At 41.1% G+C, this 21149-nt stretch overlaps 3 protein-coding genes across 13 annotated transcripts; all 3 read right to left on the reverse strand.

The window, feature by feature from the left end:
- Positions 1-257: 257 nt before the first annotated feature.
- dnajb2 (DnaJ heat shock protein family (Hsp40) member B2) lies at positions 258-10620 on the reverse strand. Of its 11 annotated transcripts, none has more exons than XM_046403085.1 (11): positions 9517-9919; positions 8510-8606; positions 7959-8068; positions 7628-7681; positions 7280-7396; positions 6689-6763; positions 6229-6361; positions 5649-5719; positions 5241-5355; positions 812-883; positions 258-616 (listed from the first exon to the last, which is right to left on the reverse strand). In XM_046403085.1, the coding sequence occupies exons 2-10, from the start codon at positions 8572-8574 to the stop codon at positions 850-852; spliced, it is 774 nt and encodes a 257-aa protein (XP_046259041.1). In that variant the 5' UTR covers positions 8575-8606; positions 9517-9919; the 3' UTR covers positions 258-616; positions 812-849. The 11 variants fall into 11 exon arrangements, 10 of the variants coding, with proteins under 10 accessions (XP_046259041.1, XP_046259039.1, XP_046259037.1 ...); XM_046403083.1 differs by having other exon boundaries at positions 261-616; positions 5092-5355; positions 9517-9912; XR_006844631.1 differs by lacking the exon at positions 258-616 and adding an exon at positions 4140-4316 and having other exon boundaries at positions 838-883; positions 5092-5355; positions 9517-9918.
- Positions 10621-11914: 1294 nt separating this feature from the next.
- On the reverse strand, positions 11915-15496 carry LOC124066583 (tubulin alpha chain). Its single transcript, XM_046403073.1, has 4 exons — positions 15345-15496; positions 13762-13984; positions 13238-13386; positions 11915-13030 (listed from the first exon to the last, which is right to left on the reverse strand). The coding sequence occupies exons 1-4, from the start codon at positions 15345-15347 to the stop codon at positions 12053-12055; spliced, it is 1353 nt and encodes a 450-aa protein (XP_046259029.1). The 5' UTR covers positions 15348-15496; the 3' UTR covers positions 11915-12052.
- Positions 15497-17200: 1704 nt separating this feature from the next.
- LOC124066584 (tubulin alpha chain-like) lies at positions 17201-18729 on the reverse strand. Its single transcript, XM_046403074.1, has 3 exons — positions 18592-18729; positions 18310-18458; positions 17201-18190 (listed from the first exon to the last, which is right to left on the reverse strand). The coding sequence occupies exons 1-3, from the start codon at positions 18710-18712 to the stop codon at positions 17216-17218; spliced, it is 1245 nt and encodes a 414-aa protein (XP_046259030.1). The 5' UTR covers positions 18713-18729; the 3' UTR covers positions 17201-17215.
- Between the last annotated feature and the right edge of the window lie 2420 nt (positions 18730-21149).

Here is a 21149-nt window from a genome sequence, read left to right on the forward strand (position 1 = left end):
TTTGCTTCATAAAAGATGTTAAAATAACCCCTTTAAAACCAGTTCTTCTGCCTCGTGGGTATTATATATTGATTTTAAACTAGCCAAAATGAATCAGTAGTGTACTTACAGCACTTTCAGAGTTGTTCAGACTGCACACCCTGCAGCACATGGGTGGAACAGCCAAAAACAAGTGCATTACAAGCTGATTTTCTTCAGCTTAAATCACTTTTTGTCATATTAACCTTGACATTTTCTGTTGCACAGATGAACTACCACCAACTGATCCAGAGTACTCAGCAGGAAGTGTTTTATTACTCTGCTTTAAACTTTTCGAAAACATTTTTTATTTACTGTATTCATCAGTGTCAACTTGCAGGTGCTGTTAAAATTCAGCTGAAAAGTAGTCAGTTACTGCATAGATAATTAAAACTATTTGATTGGGTTTCAGACTACAAAGTTTCCAGTCTTTAGCTCCACACTGAGCTGCAGTATGTACACACACTCACACACATACATACATACAAAACACACATCTTTTGTTTCTCTTTTCTTTTTTTGTATCTTTAAGTGTCATTCAGCAGGTAGGCGCCATGGTGGAGAGAGACAAGTGCATCATGGGGAATTGACCTTTGACCTGTAAGAGTAGATGTACAAGGACACGTTACCCGTTATCAGCAATACAAATACTTAAGCCATCACTTGTTATAAATATGACTTCAAACAAAGATGGGACTCATGATCCAGTCTGAACTAAACGGGGCTTACGGGGCGGGACAAGTGACTGACTGAACAACTTTCACGGTGCTTCAGGTTCACACTGGTTCTTTACCTCAGGGCTGGGCTACGGCACAGAGCAGCAACAGCCATTCAAGTTAGCTTGTGAAGGCCTCGAAGTCTGAGTCTGAAACAGGAAGCAGGGAGGGTAAGACAAAATCACAGCTTAAGTCTCACTCATGTTGCACAATAATGTTTTGTGACAGTATAAATAAAAAAAAAAAAAGCTTTATTTCTCTGACGTAAGGATGAGATCTATTTTCAACATATTATATGACAAGGCACGACAGTACCAGCACATCGCTAGCTGAAGAACAGTTTATGGAGCAGAGCTTGGTGTAAAGTTTAATGTTTGATAGCACACTGTGAGAGAAAATAATGCGCTGTGTGCGTTTAAAATATTTGATGACTGGTCCGGGATCACCCTCATGAAGCAGTCTGCATGAACAGGTCTGGATATCTACACTGGTTTTTGGCAGTAAAACAAGATTGTCACTTCTTCAAGTAAATGGTTACAGTGAAATCCTGACAACAACACAACACAGTGTGACATAAAATAAGGTTTAGAAAACTAGGAACTAGATGACCACACACACGCTAAAGCGCTTAACCCTCCTGTTATGTTACATTAAGAAGCAGAGATAAGCAGAAAGATGAGATGAACAGCTAACTCAATGATCAACACACAGCTTTTGACGGAGTGTAAAGTAAACAGGAACATATTGCCTTGGAGAACATACTGAGTGAAATCAAATGTAAGCATAGCGAACAAATTCTCTTGGCTCTTATCATCTTTAAAGTTAAATTATAAGCACTCTCATTTCCTTATTTTCTCTAAATAGCTGACCTACAACTGTTGTATTTAGGGATCCAGGAAAACAAACCCAAGAGGACTCATTCACAATGAATACAATGGCAAGCGTCACTGCAGTTCATTTTTCTTATTAATATCACGAATGTATCACTATTATTAGCGGTGGTAAATGTAATACTAGTACAGCACAAAATCAGAGGCCATTGGTGGAAAATCCATTCAGCTATTACTGCCTTATATCAGTAAAAAAAAATCAAATATCTCAACTCCTCTTGGGCTCAATCTTTATTTGTTATTTCCCCTTTGACATTCTGAAAATAAAAATAACAAAAACACATGGCATGTCAGCGTAGTACAAATAATACAGGTGCATATATATATATTAGAGAAACGTCTTTACCTCTTATTCCCTTTTCAAACACAATAACAGTTTAGAGAGGAGAAATGATAAACAACTCAGCTTCAAAATTATTTGAACCGGTTTAAATATTTAAATATTCTCACAGCTGTGCTTATTTGCCAGTGATGATATCTACCCTTTAAAGGGGAAAGCAAAACTCATGCAAAGTCAAACAGATCAAGCACTCATGACAAATTTAGGACAACCAAATAACAAATAACATGATGAGCTCTACGAGCTCTATGAGTAAATTACATACATTAGAAAAGTGTACTCCTATAGAAGTGTACTTGAAATTATTTTTTTAACACACTTGTGTTTTGGCACTAACAGGGCTTTGTGTTACTTTCAGCCTGATTGCACAGATACAGCAACAATCACATTTAAAACAGTAACTCGTATTCCACTCTGAATGAAAGTGTTATAGTGCGCCTCACAGGTTGAGGTGGCCTAATTATCAGACTAAATATTGAATTTTGTTTTCATCTTAATTTGAGTTTCATTCAGTTGTCCTCTTCTCTCTCTCTCTCTCTGTCCACATAACACGTCTACACCTCAGGCAGACGAGCTTAATAATTTTCCAGCAGCAGTGGCAGCAGGACTGAGCACAGACGACCACCTAAAACCATTTACTACATTGTAAACTTGAAAGTATGTCTCACTCTGGTGTAAATGTGGGAACTTATATGGCATCAAACGTGTTGGGGTCTTGAATAGGACATAAAAGCCATCTCAGCCGCAGCTGAATGAGATAAATGAATGACTAAACTGCAAAAATATAACATCACGATTGGAAACGAAAACACAAACACTATTTAGATTTACTCTCAGCGCACGGTGTGTACTTTACTTTTAATTTTATTTTATTTGATAGAGATTAAATTAGTCTTGTTTGGCTGGAAGTACATTTGTTTTTCTGACAAAGTAAGCAAGATAAACGCAAAGTAAAGTAATAAAAATATGCAAAGGCACCAAAAGGATCAAAATACACACAATTTATATGGTGACTTGCCACTGGTTTGGAAGATAATTTGTAAAATATGATAATGATATTTAGGCAAAGGTTTCATGATAAATGAGCTCCTTACTACATGCAACAGTGTAAACACTAAGTTACTGGTTTTAACAATTCTCACCGGGAGGCCTGCAAGGTATGTGTGTGAGTCTATGCTTCAACAACTTGCTACACATATTCTAAAAATAAGCATCAGCTATGTAAGCACAGGTCTTTTTGGATCAAACTAGTCTTTTATGTCATGCCTGAAATGACCAGAGTTCCATGGCCTACTTAGGCTTTTGATTTATTGTCTGTGACACAGTTCTGATACATTCCCTCTGACTGAGTGTCCAAATGAGAAATTCTATGGCAGGATCTCAAATGACCTCAACACACACACACACACACACACACACACACACACACAAGCACACACACACGTAAGCATACTGAGATTTACATCACTACCGCTTAATAAATCACTCTTTATCCACTGTTTTCAATCTACATTAATATTCAGAAAATTTACATACATTCTGAAGCAATACTCTGTATTACTTTGCACCATTTTAAAAGCTCCATTCCCTGCCACTAGATGTCGCAGCAGAGCACCAGCATCTTTGATCAAAACAAATGGGGACATCGGCCACACCTCACCATAACAAAAGACCCACTATATGAGCCTGGTCTCATTCTCAGTGTGTGAAATAACACTGTTTCGGCAGATCTTTTGGCCTCTCATCTCTAACAGAAAGTACCTCTTAGCATCTGGGTGTGATGCCAACCAGGCTTTAATGTATCTCTGATGCACACACTCATACTCTGATTGTCTCATACTCTGATTGACTGTTCGACAATCAGAGCAACAGCACAATATGTCACCTTCCTGCCTGTGTGTAGCACAACAAAGTAGCTGTATCTGGTAACCAGGGATGAGAATGGGCTGGTATTGTTCTCCTCAAAGTCACCAAACACCATTGATAAACAGTAATTTTACCTTTCATAATCGTTATAAAACACGCTTCAGTCAAACCTGACAGGATCAAAACATTTTAGCTAGTCTTACCAACCCTGGTTTGGTCAAAATAAATCCTTAATTCAAATTTTCCCAGCTGTACATTAGTAACACATTCAGCGTGGTAAGCAGCTACGTCTTCAATCTGTCATCTCACCTAAATCCAGGTAGCTCTGAAGAGAGCTGTAGCTGAGCGGCAGCTTCTGGGGGACTCAACCACCAAAGTCACAATGGTTTCTGCTCTGATCGAGAGCTGTTTACTGGACTTATCTTCACTCTCCCTTCTTAACCTCTCTGCAACAGGGAGCCACGGAGAAGCAGTCAATGTTGACCACTGAATGGAGGGGAAATGTATGCACAGAGAGGAGAGGGGGAAGAAGAAGCGAGACAGGAGGGAGCACTCTCATGAGTGCTGAGTCCAGTCAGAGGCTAAACTGAAAACAAACACACACAGACCTAGTTTGTCTAGGTACTCTAGCTGTTGTGGGCTAATAAACACAAATGATCCCAGCTTCAAACACACAAGGCAAAACTTAGCTTTCTTTCTGAACATGGCATTAGTGTCTTTAGTTGTCTGCTGCTATATTAGTGTTCAAGTCTCATATATGCAACTTATTTAACTTTTAACTGTCTTGGCAGATCATATGGGAAAACACTGTTAAGACTGCATGAGAGCTTTGTGATCAGGTGAGGCACTGTTTCAAATTAATAGTCACATCATTATAATCTCATTATATTAAAGTCTGGCTGTAGGCACAACACTGAGGTAAGTATGAAGAATAAGGCATCCCAAATACACACACACACATACACACACACACGGCATCAGCACACAATACACCCGCACTTCTTTTTCTTTTTCACACTGCCATCACTATTTTTTATGGGAGGTTCATACTCTTGCTCACTGCTTGCCGACATACTGCTGGAAGCCGTGTTTGAGTCAGGCGAGAAGCCTGGCTTCATGGTTCCATTTCCCTTATTTTCCCATCTACCTTCAGGCCCTGAGCCCATTTTAAACTGACCCTCTGCATCGCTTTCCCCTGCAACAAACTTGTCACTACCAACCTCATTCTTAACAACCCTGGCTCTGCCCCTACCCCCGGCACCTGATATGAAGTCAGTAGCAGCTGCCCTCTGCTGGGCTTCCATTTCTGACAGGCTGCACGCCAAAGCCATCTGAAGGTCTTCGTCTTCTTCATCATCCTCGCTGTCTGCCGCAACCCCGTAGTTGTAGAAGGGGGCAGAGCTAACTGACCTATGTGTGGCTGCAGAGTAAGCGTTGGGGCGGGATCTGTCAGATTCGGCAAGCGATGGCTTCTGTCCCTCCCGTCGACTCAGCTCCAGTGCAAGGGCCATTTCATCGTTCACGCCTGGGAACAATACACACATCAACACAGGTGTGTATATGTACAGGCAACTTGGAGTGATATACGCGCACACATGCAGAAATGTACAAGTAATAAGAGAGACAAAATCAACATTCTGCAGGGATGTCACCAAAACAAAATTAAATTGCCCCCTGGGGACAAGTGTTTTTGAATTGAACTGAATAGTTCCTGTTCTTGTTGGATCTCTTACTCCTATTTTGAGGTATGTGGTATCATTTCGAGATACTGTAGGCCTCTTCTGTGGAAGCACCAAAATTTGGTACGTGTGGTCTTACCATTAATTAGGACACTCTTTAACACCCCATCCTCCTCAATCTCTACTCTTTCCTGCCCATTCTCCTTTATCCTGTAGGCAAAACACAGTCATATTAAAATGGGAAAATAAAACTGCAAGTATGACATGTTTTGGATTAGTCTATTATTATCTATTCTAAATATTATCAATATCTATTATCTATTATTTGTCTACTATCGGAGTTTGACAGTGAGCGTGCCCTCCCACCTGCAGTCGAGCACCTGCTTCTGCTGGGGTATGGCAACAATACTTGGACAAACCGCACACAGAACCGTGGTACAGTGTAGTACTACAATTGGTAGTAATAATAATGGCAATTTGTTGTTGTGACAATACAATTTGTTGATGATTATTTTGGATTGCAATATGTGGTTCAGCACTGTGTCATAGTAATTGTTAATTCGTATTTTTAGATCAATATGCTGATGGAACATTTTGAGCATGTCTGATTGTTGGGGAGGGTGTCCCTGCAATGTACTGTATATTTTCATCACTGAATTGTATTTCAAAATGCTATTGTTCTCATGTGGGGTAACATTTCTGAGGATGGTATTACGTACTTCTTGGTGGTGGTGCGTTTGCCATTTATGATGCGAGTGGAGGTAGAAACTGATTTGAAGTTGCACATCCCTCCACCCATGCTGTCCATCCCTTCAAGACCACCAAAGGAAGAGGAGAAGGAGGTAAAGTCAACTGAAGATGATCAGCAAAGGAAAGCAGAAGACAAGAAGAGGCTGATTAATTTTGATGCATCATTACAGAACCTCAGTCCGGCTAGAGATATATTTGAAAATAAACACAAAATAATAGAGAAGTCTATTGTCTACAATGAGTTATCCAGTCCAGTATAGTTTGAAGAACAAATGCTGTGACTGCATGGAGATTAATATGGATTTTATACCAAAAAGCCAGTGATTTTAACTTTGTGGCCACAATATGATATGCCATGATGTCTAATTAGAATTAGCTATAGTGGAGGATATTATAGTCACATAGCATGTACGGTATGTAACAATTTACCACCAGCTGAAGGAAAAGAAAAGAACCGACTGGGCCCGAGGTGAGAGGACGAGCCTTCAAAGGAAGGAAAGTCATCTGAACGAGAGGAGAAAAGAGAGACACTCAGAATTACTTTTAATTATAATTAAATATGTGTAATTACTGACTTTCCCTCATGGTGCAAACACCTAAAGCTCAATATCAGCAAGACCAGTGAGCTTGTGGTGGACTAGACATTTTAAATATGGATGTTAGAAAAAAAGAGCCTAAAAACTCTAAAATGATGATGCTTCACACGCATCTTGAGCCCTGCAGCACAGAAGAATTATACAATCAGCAGTTTCAAGGTGAGAACCCAAGATTAGTTCCCCTATTTCAGTATCTGACCTTCTGTCTCTGGGATATGGAGTTGAACAGGATGAACATCAGTTCATCCTACAAGCCAAGTGGACTCAAAGCATTCTTTAGATATAGCGTTCATGAACATGAGACATAAGGACACACGGGCAAACAAACAATCTGAAAATATAATGTTTCTGGCCACAGGCATCACCAGTATGAATGCATAAAAATGTTAATAAAACTCAACATACATGTACATACATGACTTACCAAATAAGCTAGCGAAGGGATCCTGTCCACCAAAAAACTCTCTGAACACCTCATCTGGACTGCGGAATGTGAAAGTGAATCCTGGGAAATCTGATGAAAAGTCTGAGCTGGAGGAACCTGGAAAATTACATTTTCAGGTCAGGCAGGTGAAGAGCAATGAAGGAGAGGAAAGAGAGGGAGAAGGAGTAGATGTAGAAAAACACGGGGGGGGGGGGGGGGACCATGGCAGGGCAGAGATGAAATCATATGAAAGGTGTAGCAAAATGGGAAGGAGGAAAAGGGAGAAAAAACAAGAAAAAGAAAGAGAATGGATGCAACAAAATCTCATTGCAACAGGTTTTTATTTACCTGGGCGTCGCATTCTGCCACTTCCATATCTGTCATATTCATCACGTTTACTTTCTGTAGTAGAAAAACAGAGTACAATTTAGTGATGGAATAAAAGCCCACAATTACCAGAGCACACCTCTGTCTTTACCTCATTCAAACACATGCAGACATGAATTAAATTCAATTAAAATACAGCTATTAGATGTAAGGGTTCTGTGAATTAAGTTCCTCTCTGTGCAGCCTGACATCAGACTCTCGCAGCATCAGCACACATCAACTGCCAGTCATGTCACTGGCGCACACACACATATTGTACATAAATAGAAAGATACACACTGTCCTGACTTACTGTCAGAGAGGACTTCATAGGCCTCAGCCACCTCTTTGAACTTCCTCTCTGCTTCTTCCTTGTTGTCTGGGTTTTTGTCTGGATGCCATTTCAGTGCCAGTTTCCTGTACCTGATCACACAATACAAAAATACAAAAAAAAACACTGGTTCACACATTCAAGCAAATATGCTCCGGAAAATAAGACATCACTGCATATTTTTGAGAAATTTGCATTTTTCATACTAGTAGATTCCATATCTCTATTTATGGGCTTAGCTACAATGCATAATGACATATAGTAGTTTCGGTGTCCTGTCATGTCTATAATGAGAATGTTTTTATTTGAAATAAAGGTCAAATGTGGCCTAAAGTTCGTAAAATCCAGACTCATAAAGAAACTACTTGTTTAGATGCAGCTTGTTTCAAGGCTTATATAATCTGGCCAAGTGAAGCTACATTTCAAATATAGTCTCACGAACTGAATTTTACAGCCTTTTCAGGTGAAATACCGCTTAATGATTTAAGGTAAAGAGTTATTATACACTTGAGATAGACTCCCAGAATACTCACGCCTTCTTGATGTCGTCCTGAGAAGCTGTTCTGGGCACTCCCAGGATATTATAGTAATCCACCATAATGCGTCCTGTCACTGCTCACCACAACACCCCTGAAAGGTTAATACAACAGTTTCCTGTTAGGAGTAGATCCAAGTCTCACTGGACTCACTATCCTGCTAGTTCTGCTACATCTAGGACGACTTCTACTGTCTGTAGATGTTTATTTACATTTTAAAAAAACAAACAAACAAACAATAAGACAACATAATTTTATTTAAGGCATATCAAGTTCAGCTAACATGTGATCGGCATTGACAAGAGATGCTCCTCAAAGCTTCAGCCATTCGCTACAAAGAGTTACAGGAATGAGTCATCATGTATCACACAAACAATGACTCATGAACTGTTGATTTCTTACATCTATCCATTTGTCAATATAGTCCTGTACAGCTACTATAAAAAACCCCTGTTAATTAAGATTTTAGGGTGTAGCAGTTGAACTGTAGGGTACAAGGAGGTATAAGGAAGGCTTCTTTTGTGTGCAGGAAAAAAAACAACAACACAAAATGAACTAACTGCACAAACTAAATTATCTATAGAAGGGATGTGCACATATGATGGATGTCCGAATAAGGTTAAAGTGTTATGTTTTGAGCCAAATATTTCAAAGTGCAACGACCAAGAAATGTCCTTGAAATGATTAATAACCCCTTAATATGGTCAGTGATTCCATTATAGCCACAAAGACCACATGCCAGTCCCATTAGTGGACTACAGCAGTTTCGGGTCTGAAGGGGGACTTCCAAACTGAGGTAAAATAACTAAACTTAACTTTCTACGTCCCCTCGGGAACAGTCATGCGCTCACACAAGAATTATTACGATGTTATTTCTAGTGCCATGGCATCTAACAACTGCTGCTGACATGACAGTGTAGGCCTACACAAACTTAGACACACGGACAGATGCAGTTGCAGGAACAGGTGCTTGTCTGTATTAAAGTGTGTGCCATTAACATTACCATTAACCTGATTTAGTTATTTTGGATGACACGATATTTCCACGGTCTGATGACTGCGGGTAACCGCAACTTGTCACGACGAGCTGAAGCTTTGGACCTGCCGTTAGTCTGGGCAGTTTATCCGTTTGTTCACCGGTTTGAAGCGACAATGAGTCAGTTATGACCGCGGTGCCTCCCACTCCTCTTCGTGACAGGCGCATGAACAAGCTCCTCTTTCTTTCTTCTTCTGACTTTGCACCTCTAGGACCCAAGTAATTGATAACAATATGCCCACAGTGTTCCGCTACACCTCTGCGGTATAATCCATGATCCCCGTCTCCAACTCTCGCGATAAAAAACAAGGAACCGCAGCTTTGAAAATAAACCCCAAATAAACCCGATAACAATACTTATTAACAGGATAACTGCCTCTATGTAAACAGGCCGATGAGCCAGCAAAATACTAAAATGAAACCGAAGGGACTTTTAAAAGCAAAAAACAAAATTTATTCGTATTATTTTGGTAGTTACTCTTGTATTTTAGGTGATGCTGACAACTTGTAAAACATTATTCAGTAATGAGTACAAGTTGACTACTGACAGACTTATGTGATTGCCGCCTTCTAAGACGAAATATGTGTTTAGAAATAAAAACAAACAACCTATACGTCCACTGTGTTAACTAATTATTTATATACAAACGGGAGGGTCAATTTTATATTTTTCCAAAATTCATAAGGATGGAGCACACCGACCTGACTCGCACGCACAATAAAACAATAACAGAAATTAACACACTCCCTTTTAGCACATCCAAACTCAGAATACAGTTGGACTAACCTCGTAGCCGTGTTGGTAAGTGAATTTCAGGTCTTTATCCCGTGGACAGCAGCTTATGGAGGCCCGGTCATGTGAGGTTTTCCTAACAAGGAACCATATCTTCAACAAGCCCCCAAATGCGAAACACGTGCTTTTATTTATACGACTTCATGAAAAAAAAATTCAGCCCAAACTCGCGGATTCTAAACAGACTTGGCAACTCAGCTGAGCAAGTTAACGCTGTGTGTTGTGTGTATCCGCCCGCTCGACGTCACCCTCAGCCGAGAGAAGAAAATAGAGCGTCTAGAAAATACCAGCATTCGGAAACGTCACCAGCCTTGTCCTAAAGTCCGCCTGTTTCTCTGAGATAACGCGTTTTAACCAGCAAAAACCAGCAGTTTCTGATGGCAGTCAGGGATACCTACTCTCTTTTTATCTGACAGCCATATTGCTTTAAAGCTTGAAATTGCCAGTCATGAGGAAAGTTTAGAAATTGGCCTGTTATGCACTCAAGAACACAGGGCGTATTAGTAGTTAGAATTAGACCGACATCGAGCACCTAAAACTTACTAGACTAAAAAATAATCGCATGACAGGCCTATAACTTTATTCTGACAAGGACGATTGCGCTGCATAGCGTAATGGGTAGGCTGCCTATACTTTTGATATTTTAAGTAGCCTGATGGTAGTTCTGTAATTTAAAAAAAGACTTATACCCTACACTGCGGTAAAACGTCTATTCAAATAAAGGAATAAAAACAATTCCTCTCGTACTGATAATAACCACAGATAAGTGTGTCCATATATAATAATACAGCAGTCATAAGAGGGCCCTTGGAGATCTTGTGCTTAGGTGAGAGCAGAAGGCTCATTTATATTTAGCAGACCACGCAAGCATAACTTACCAGAAAGCAGACTTTTAGTTCACTGTGTGACTTCTTTGGTCAGGATCACAAGATGAGCTTATTATGTAATGTCTTAGTCATTTGGACTGATCATACAGGCTACAGTCTGCTAACTAAGCCAACCAGCACAACTTTACTGGCTGGTCACACTGCTCCCATCTGGTGGCTGATGGAAGGAATTGCAGGTAGGCCTGACAGGCCAGCCCAGCCCAGCCCAGCCCATTACATACTTTGCAGCTGATCACAGACATGGCACAAAAAAGGCAGGAACCTGCCAAATCCTAGAGCTTCCTTTGCAAATGAATGGGAAGTGAATGCAAACACACTCTTAAGTTCAGCTGGAAAATTCCCTGTATGGATAGCAAATAACATTAGCAATAGCAAAATGTAGCCTACAGCATAGAATTTATGTTTACTCCGGTGATCATAATGATTTTGTTTTGCCCATATGTTTTGTCTATGTACATTGTGTACAGTTACTCTTCTCACAGTGCTAATGCCATCAGTTTCCTTTCTGAAAGACAGGTTTAATTTGTCATTCGTAAGAGTTAATGTGTAGCTCATTAATCTGCACAAAGGCTTATCAGTAATAAGGCATTTTACTGTTGTTTTGTTAGCAATTTACAATCAAATATTTGCTAAATTGACTTTTAGGCTATACTGGAAGAATTTTGAAATGATCACAAGCTCATTTAAAAGGTTCATGAGAATTTTTTTTTATTAATAATACTGATTTATTACCACCACAGGTTATCAGAATGTTGCTGGGAATGTGTTACTTTCATGATAACTTTTGGAATGGTGATTGTGAAGCCTGGATGATGTTAGGCCCTTCAGTATTCCTCTCCCTCTTCATCCTCCTCTCCCATGCTGTCAGTGCCAACCTCTTCATAATCCTTCTCCAGGGCAGCCATATCTTCTCTGGCCTCGGAGAACTCTCCCTCCTCCATGCCCTCCCCAACATACCAGTGGACAAAGGCTCTCTTGGCATACATGAGGTCAAACTTGTGGTCGAGGCGGGCCCAGGCCTCGGCGATGGCTGTGGTGTTGCTCAGCATGCACACAGCCCTCTGCACTTTGGCCAGGTCTCCTCCAGGAACCACAGTTGGAGGCTGGTAGTTGATGCCCACCTTGAAGCCTGTGGGGCACCAGTCCACAAACTGGATGGTGCGTTTGGTTTTGATGGCTGCGATGGCAGAGTTGACATCTTTGGGCACCACATCACCACGGTACAGCAGACAGCAGGCCATGTATTTACCGTGACGAGGATCACACTTCACCATCTGGTTGGCTGGCTCAAAACAAGCATTGGTGATGTCAGCAACAGACAGCTGCTCATGGTAGGCTTTCTCAGCGGAGATGACTGGAGCATAGGTGGCCAGAGGGAAGTGGATACGAGGGTAGGGCACCAAGTTGGTCTGGAACTCTGTCAGGTCAACATTCAGGGCTCCATCAAAGCGAAGGGAAGCTGTGATTGAAGACACAATCTGGCCAATCAGCCTGTTCAGGTTGGTGTAAGTTGGCCTCTCAATATCAAGGTTCCTGCGGCAGATGTCGTAGATGGCCTCGTTGTCCACCATGAAGGCACAGTCCGAGTGCTCCAGGGTGGTGTGGGTGGTCAGGATGGAGTTGTAAGGCTCCACCACAGCTGTGGAGACCTGAGGTGCTGGGTAGACAGCAAACTCAAGCTTAGACTTTTTGCCATAATCAACAGAGAGTCTCTCCATCAGCAGGGATGTGAAACCAGAGCCAGTGCCTCCACCAAAGGAGTGGAAGATTAGAAACCCCTGCAGACCAGTGCACTGATCAGCCTGAAAGGAAATTTTGCCTCAGTTAGTTAAAATCCAATTCCAGCTGTACAACCTCAAAGACATCACATAAAAAAAATCACGATCCTGACCATTTCTTCCAAAACTTGACTCCATTTTTCTTTAATCTGCAAAATAGCTTCTTTTTTTAACCAAAGTCCAGTCTGCCCAAACGTTAAACCTGTCCAACAAAACTTACTAAACTCTCACCAATTTCCGAGTCCTGTCCAAAACCAGATCAATGATTTCCTTCCCAATGGTGTAGTGTCCACGGGCGTAGTTGTTGGCAGCATCCTCCTTTCCTGTGATCAGCTGTTCAGGGTGGAACAACTGCCGGTAAGTTCCTGTACGCACCTCATCTATGAAAGGAAAAATCGAGAACACGACTAAGAGCTAAAGTCCATGGTATGAATTTTTAAAATATATATTTTCACATACTGTAATTATATGTTACAAAGCATTTTAAGCTATAATACTTTGTTCTCAGCTGAAGTATAGAGTATCATCAGTATACATTAAGTGTACCTTGTGTTTTAAGAATTTAAAGTTGTGAAGTCCCAACTTGGTTCATGGATTTTAAGTGTGGTGGTTATATTTCTACACAAATTAAAATAAAGAATGAAGGCGAAGTAATATGCAATGGAACTAGAATGTTTTGCTTTTTTTTTTCCAAAATGAGAAAACATATAACTTCCTGTGTAAGTTTATTTAAAGGCAATTTACACACTACTGACCAATGACAGTGGGTTCCAAGTCAACAAAGATGGCTCTGGGAACATGCTTTCCTGCTCCCGTCTCACTGAAGAAGGTGTTGAAGGAGTCGTCTCCTCCTCCAATAGTTTTGTCACTGGGCATCTGTCCATCTGGCTGGATGCCATGTTCCAGACAGTACAGCTCCCAGCATGCATTGCCCATTTGGGCTCCGGCTTGGCCGACATGCATAGAAATACACTCACGCTGCAGAAAAGAGGGGAGAGTATTTTTTAGGGCTGCTGGTTACTGTGTTATCAGTCATACATTTACTATTCAAATGACAGCATTACTGTATTTGCCTTTTTATGTCTGGCCCAACATCAGTGGCTTGCAGATAACTCCCATCAGCACTGACAAGTACCTGACCAGTACTATGACACTGTGCACCATTGTATGTCAGGTCACAAGTACTGTATGTGCAGTTAGTGTAGTTTCATATTATTTGGGAAAAAGAACTTTGAAAATCAAACATCTACTGTATGGCACCCATGTCCCTTTGTTTGAACTTCCTGTGTGATCACCATCTTTGGTGTCATGCACAGTAAACAGAGAAAGAAGGAACACACTGAATGCTGCATACTGCATGCCAGAGCAGTGTGTCAAAGCTTTCATCTGCTAAAACTGCGCACGAGAGAGCCAGCATTTAAATGAAAGCACTTATTAGACTGACCAGAGTCAGCCCTATGGGTTGTAAGAACAGAATCCAGAAAATGTGGGCAGGAAAAAAAAGACCCCTCCCTCTTTTGCCTGAGAACCATTTTTATGGTGTTTCCCTTCACAGAAGTGGAACAAAAACCAAGGCACTACACAGCAGACAGGAAGGGCATGCCTCAAGAAGATGGAAAAAAACCTTCCCCCCTCTCTTCTTCATCCTGTGCCTCCTCCCTTTCCTTATCTCCTCCACTTTTGTGTCTCTCTCTCCTCCCCCATCCTGTCCAGCTGCATAGTGCTGTGTCACAGTCAGGGACGGCTCCCTCCCTCTCTCTCTCTCTCTACATCTCTCTCAAACCAAAAACTCCTAACAGCAGCTTCAAAATGGCTGCCAATGAACTCCTACAGCCCAGGCCAGACCACTCCTCTGGTCTTTCTATCCACCCATCTACTGCCACGGTTACCCCAATCACTCCTTTTTAGTCAAGAATACTAAGATTCTTCGACAAACATGATTCAGACTAATATTTTCCATTTATCTTCATATGTTTCCTACTTTATGACTATCTCTAGTACATCAAACAAGTATGAAAATGACAAAGCTGTGTTAATCATAAAGTATGTGTCATCTGACCTAAATTGTCCAAGACCAGAAAAATGACTTGTGGACCCCTGAGGTCATATGTGACTATCCCAGCGTATTCATCTCCTTAAATTCTCAACAGACAAGCCTTAAGAAGTTTCACTGCATAAATGAAGCTCCAAACTACTGTTACACAAAACGACCAAGCTCCCTTTGGATCTACAACCTTCATCTCCGCATAACGCCGAGACACAGAAACAAAGGGAGGCTGAGGGAAAGAGAGATGTGAAATTTCTACGAGCCTACGTCAGCAGCTGGGCTGTTACTCACCATTTTGTCTGCTCGTCCTTCGACCGACGTTGAGGATTCAGACAGAAGGCAGAAGTGCGGAGGAGAGGGAGAGTCAGGGCTTATATAGGCAAGGATGTGGAGGGGGCAGGATGGAAAGCACAGCCAGCAGCTGCATAGCTCATCGGCGGGAGGGAACAGCAATTTAAAAAAAAAAAAAAATGAGGAAATAAAAAAAAGGGGGAATGTCCCTAACACATCTGTCTTGTTATTCGCCGCTACGTTTCTATCTTGAAGATAATATGTGCGTAAAAACAAACCTCTTTCTTTATATGCTTCTTTATATTCATTGTTACCCCCATTTTCACGTCTTGTGAGTGTGTGTAATTGAGCGACTGCGACCGTTTGCAGTGAGGGACTATGCAGAGTTTGTTTACTTGTACAGGAAGCTTTAAGTTTGTTGTGTTGGTGAATGCACGTCAAATGATCACCGGGCATTCATTCCCCGGAGCTGATGGCAGCAGCGGACCGGTCGGACTACAGTCGCAGAACCGCTAAGTTGGTCTATGAGGCGAAAGAGACGTGGCTTTGGTTTATCCACTGGCTGTTATATTGAGTCCAACTGCAACTCTGGTTTGCTTCCTGAGATACTGTAATGATAAGGGGAAAGATATGCGGAAAATGGAAAAATCCATTACGCGTATATTCTTCTACAAACATACTATTATGATATTGCTATGCAGATAGTCTACTACAAACAATAATGTCTGATATCCTCTTCAATGTTCAAAAACAAGATGATATGAACATGTAAATTATGTTCATTTCTAAAGTTCCTGCCAGACAGCAGGTGTTTGCTGCTTCATTGTAAACATCATTCACGGTGTGTGTGTGTGCACTGAAGGCTCAGGTTTTCACATTACACTTTTGAAAGTCGAGTATTTGCCTCCAAATTGTTTTTTGGTGTCACAAATCATGCTTGCAAACCTGCCCCTTAAAATCAGATTTTCACTGAGCAAAATTTACGCTTTCAGTAGATGAATGCGAAAAGGATTATAGTGTCGAACTCTGCACATCAGCTTATGCAGTGAAGCTCAAACATTCAACATGTATAAAAACAAGCAGAAAAATGTGCACTTTACTGTGTACTTTACAAGACACAAATGACATGGCAACAATGCAGGGGTTCAGTTTAATCTGCAAATTCAGAGAAAGTTTACATTGGAAACTGAAATGTAAAAGTTAAAAGACAAAACAAATTGTTGAAGCCATCAGTGTCTGCATATCCTTGGTACAATTTTTCAACAGTCCTCTTACAGAAGCATGGAGCTCATAACTGTTGCTGCAAGCCAGTGTCTGAGTGTGAGCTGCACAAACAACACCAGTCAGTGAGCTCGTCAGTTATTTCTCTCTCTCTCCTGCTCTCATTGAGTCACAGCTGAATGGTATATAGAGACTGACATAGGAGCCCTTTCATAACTTGCATTCCACATGGGAGAGGATAGTGGGGGGAGGTGCACAAAAGAGAGGGTTTGGTCTAAGTTTCTCAGTCTGATAGAGGACATCAGGAAAAAGTCATTTAAAGGCCCAAAACAAGAACTAATGTTTAAATGCATGCTAATGTTTAAATGTAAGCTGATGTTCAAATGTGAAATGTAACCCTCATGTTCTCAAGCTTCACAATATGCAGTAAAGATTCTGGATTTGGTTTGTTTACACAAAATGTCCAAGTCCCTTGTGGTGCAACTTATTTTAAGAGAAATTTTGTTTTATTGTCACGATTTTTTTCTTACTAGAACTGTATTGTTGTCGGTTTATTCATATAGTCAATACTTTCTTCTTCACTGCCCCATTTTAAAATAAGCTATCAAAAGTATCCGTTTACTCTAGTTTAAATGCAGGCCTTAGGAAAGTCAATATTCCTCTCCTTCATCATCTTCCCCTATGTTGTCAGTCCCCACCTCTTCATAATCCTTCTCCAGGGCAGCCATATCCTCCCTGGCTTCTGCAAACTCTCCCTCCTCCATGCCCTCCCCAACATACCAGTGGACAAAGGCTCTCTTGGCATACATGAGGTCAAACTTGTGGTCGAGGCGGGCCCAGGCCTCGGCGATGGCTGTGGTGTTGCTCAGCATGCACACAGCCCTCTGCACTTTGGCCAGGTCTCCTCCAGGAACCACAGTTGGAGGCTGGTAGTTGATGCCCACCTTGAAGCCTGTGGGGCACCAGTCCACAAACTGGATGGTGCGTTTGGTTTTGATGGCAGCGATGGCAGAGTTGACATCTTTGGGCACCACATCACCACGGTACAGCAGACAGCAGGCCATGTATTTACCGTGACGAGGATCACACTTCACCATCTGGTTGGCTGGCTCGAAGCAGGTGTTTGTGATGTCAGCAACAGACAGCTGCTCATGGTAGGCTTTCTCAGCGGAGATGACTGGAGCATAGGTGGCCAGAGGGAAGTGGATACGAGGGTAGGGCACCAAGTTGGTCTGGAACTCTGTCAGGTCAACATTCAGGGCTCCATCAAAGCGAAGGGAAGCTGTGATTGAAGACACAATCTGGCCAATCAGCCTGTTCAGGTTGGTGTAAGTTGGCCTCTCAATATCAAGGTTCCTGCGGCAGATGTCGTAGATGGCCTCGTTGTCCACCATGAAGGCACAGTCCGAGTGCTCCAGGGTGGTGTGGGTGGTCAGGATGGAGTTGTAAGGCTCCACTACAGCTGTGGAGACCTGAGGTGCTGGGTAGATGGCAAACTCAAGCTTAGACTTTTTGCCATAATCAACAGAGAGTCTCTCCATCAGCAGGGATGTGAAACCAGAGCCAGTGCCTCCACCAAAGGAGTGGAAGATTAGAAATCCCTGTAGACCAGTGCACTGATCAGCCTGAAAGATGAACAATTTAAAAATGAACTCTTTTATCCTTTAATCATTTAGTAGAGCAAAGGGGAAAAAAATCAATACAGCACAAACATGCACCCTCAGCATTCTTAAGACTGTCTCACCAGTTTACGGGTCCTGTCCAGAACAAGATCAATGATTTCCTTCCCAATGGTGTAGTGTCCACGGGCGTAGTTGTTGGCAGCGTCCTCCTTTCCTGTAATCAGCTGTTCAGGGTGGAACAACTGCCGGTAAGTTCCTGTGCGCACCTCATCTGGAGAACAAGACAATCATGATAGATTTATTAAATAAGTAAAGCTTAAGTTAATAATAAAACTGCAGAAATACAAAAGAAAACATCTTACAGCATAGAGTGTATGATATATAACATCAGCTGAGGTACTGACCAATGACAGTTGGTTCCAGGTCAACAAAGATGGCTCTGGGAACATGTTTCCCTGCTCCTGTTTCACTAAAGAAAGTGTTGAAGGAGTCATCTCCTCCTCCAGTAATTTTGTCACTTGGCATCTGTCCATCTGGCTGGATCCCATGTTCCAGACAGTACAGCTCCCAACATGCATTGCCAATCTGAGCCCCAGCTTGGCCCACATGAATGGAGATACACTCGCGCTGCAGAGAGTGATCAACACGGCTCAGTTACCAGAAGCATCTGTTTACTTTCCACATTTCTGCCTAACAGAATTTTGTGACTACTGCAGCTTAATTAAGAAAAAATCAGCTCACTGTTGAATAAATACATCTCGCAATTGTTAATTAAAATGCATTTGAAATTACAGACTAGCAAGTCACATCTTACCATAGTTTATCTCTCTTCTCCAATGTCCAGGTATCGGTAAGAAGACGTAGTGCCGGATACAACTGTGTTACTCTGCGTTTTTATACCTGCAGCTAAAGGTGAATAGTGATTTGATCTCAGTTGTAATCAGAGAACCTACTGATGAGACCAGGATAAGGTCATCCGCTTGACAGTCATACACACAATGCAAAAGGAGGCCACCACCCTGCTCATTGTTTGGAGTCTGTAAGTGTTTTGTACTGGAGTATATGTGCACCTCATGTTTCAGAAAGTAGAACCCCTGATGAAGGTAACCTAATGTAGTTTCACTTGGTAATTTCTAAAGCATCACTTCATGATGTACAGCTTATGACAGAATTTAAACAATTCTTCTTGCAGGTTGGTTTTGAGTGGGAACATTTCTGGTAAGCAACAGTCTGAGAAAGAATCCAATTGTCTCAGTGTGTCAAATGTATGTCCTATGTAATAATTTGGAAGATCTGTTACAGTTATTTCTTATCATAGAATTTTCAGTATCATACTGCTATGCTTTCCATATTAATATCTGGACACCAGAAAACATATGAAGTTTGCTAAATCCATCAAATTTCATTGACTGTGATCTTCAAGTAAATTCATTTTTGTTGTTCTGAATAGGATTTGTGTGCATTCTCAACTTAAATGCATGCTAAAATACAAAGTAAGACTTTGTTAAAATGTATTTTTAATGTATTTTTATGGACATTCGTTTTGAATCCCATTGGAACCTTAACAAACTAAAACGTACAGATTTAAAAAAATGAAATACTTTGCTGTCATTCATAGCACTTACCCACGATATTTTGGCATTATAAGTCTTTATAAAGAAATGCAATATATATGAGACCTGCTCCTCCCTCCCTATTAGTTCCTTTCCTCTTGGGAGAGCAGAGAAACTAAATACATGTAAACCACCTCATGAGACGTCCATTGACTGAAAGGAGTAAACACCAAAGTCAGAGTGGTATCATAAAATGCAACATTAAAGTCAACCTCAGAAACAGTGCAGAAATGAGCTAATAAAGGCAATAAAATCCGTGGTGTCCTTGTTCTTGCTTGGACTTTGTAAACATAAAAAGCCATTCATATCCAATAGGTTGTTTTGTTCACATGCTAACAGTTCTGCCCAACATGAGTTTCAGTCAGGTATCTGTCTGTTTCAGTTGTCAGGAATAAGCTAAACTGATGACACAATGTCATGGCTCAAAGGCAGAATGCTGAGCTCTGTGATACCCAAAAGAAGTCAAACCACTTTAAAAACCCGCAGGCATCCGCTGTAATGTCAGAGTGTGAGCCATATGGTAATACTGATTCAGAATAGTTTTAGAACTGCTTTTATATTTTCACCAAAACAGTGGTGAAAGTCATATTAACTCAGTGTTCAGAAAAACTCACTGACTTTAATAATGTTTGTATGAAATATATTTGTAGCATCAAGGAAGCCGACTATCAACTGCCCCACTATTCATTTTAAGGGCAGTTTCTCACCTGGGGCTGTGGGACTCACTGGTAACAAATAAGGTAACTGATGAGCTTTCAAAACAAAGCTCACAAAGCACCATGGTGTACATAAAGTATGCAGTGTTATAGCTAATCAAAACATTTTGGTTTGGTGCTTAATACGTGTACCTGCAATGTGTTTTATTACCTTGCAGAGAAGAGTAGGATGATTATATCTTAATCACTCATTAATTACCTTTTAATACCTGCACAACACAGCGTATAGCACATGTGAACTCTTGTCTTAAAAATCTTTCTGATTGGTCCATATGAGCTGAATTATTGTTAAATATTCCTGAGAGAGCACACACCTTCCTGTTCCCTTATAGGTGTTCCCTGAGACATAAAGCTATGCCCCACTTCCATTGTTTGAGAGCACACGTCCCCAAGGCCCCACAGTTAAGTCTTTTCAATGATAGGTCATAGTAATGCCAGTAGTAAAGAAAGAAAAGAGACCTGGAACAGATCAAAAAACAAGATGAGGAGATCATTTTAAAAACTTTTGAGGTCATGAGAGATAAATACTGTATGTTGCAAAGCTCTTTAAAAAGTATAGAAGCAGCACATGGTAGCCAATATAACTTGATATTATAGAAGCTTAAAGTCCCACTTTACACAGAAAGCAGGGAA

The sequence above is a fragment of the Scatophagus argus genome, chromosome 11 (genome assembly GCF_020382885.2).
Source record: "Scatophagus argus isolate fScaArg1 chromosome 11, fScaArg1.pri, whole genome shotgun sequence".
Classification (NCBI taxonomy): domain Eukaryota; kingdom Metazoa; phylum Chordata; class Actinopteri; family Scatophagidae; genus Scatophagus; species Scatophagus argus.

Excerpts from the sequence above, each read along its gene's own strand:
- dnajb2 (XM_046403077.1), bottom strand. The coding sequence starts at position 8,574 with ATGGTGGATTACTATAATATCCTGGGAGTGCCCAGAACAGCTTCTCAG. Across the intron at positions 8,069-8,509 it reads CAGGACGACATCAAGAAGGC|GTACAGGAAACTGGCACTGA; the intron begins GTGAGTATTCTG and ends TTGTGTGATCAG. Across the intron at positions 6,362-6,688 it reads TTCTTTTCCTTCAGCTGGTG|TTGACTTTACCTCCTTCTCC; the intron begins GTAAATTGTTAC and ends GATCATCTTCAG.
- LOC124066583 (XM_046403073.1), bottom strand. Across the intron at positions 13,387-13,761 it reads CTTGGAACCCACTGTCATTG|ATGAGGTGCGTACAGGAACT; the intron begins GTCAGTAGTGTG and ends TTCCTTTCATAG. Across the intron at positions 13,031-13,237 it reads TGGACAGGACTCGGAAATTG|GCTGATCAGTGCACTGGTCT; the intron begins GTGAGAGTTTAG and ends ATTTCCTTTCAG.
- LOC124066584 (XM_046403074.1), bottom strand. The coding sequence starts at position 18,712 with ATGCCAAGTGACAAAATTACTGGAGGAGGAGATGACTCCTTCAACACT. Across the intron at positions 18,459-18,591 it reads CCTGGAACCAACTGTCATTG|ATGAGGTGCGCACAGGAACT; the intron begins GTCAGTACCTCA and ends CTTGTTCTCCAG. Across the intron at positions 18,191-18,309 it reads TGGACAGGACCCGTAAACTG|GCTGATCAGTGCACTGGTCT; the intron begins GTGAGACAGTCT and ends TTCATCTTTCAG.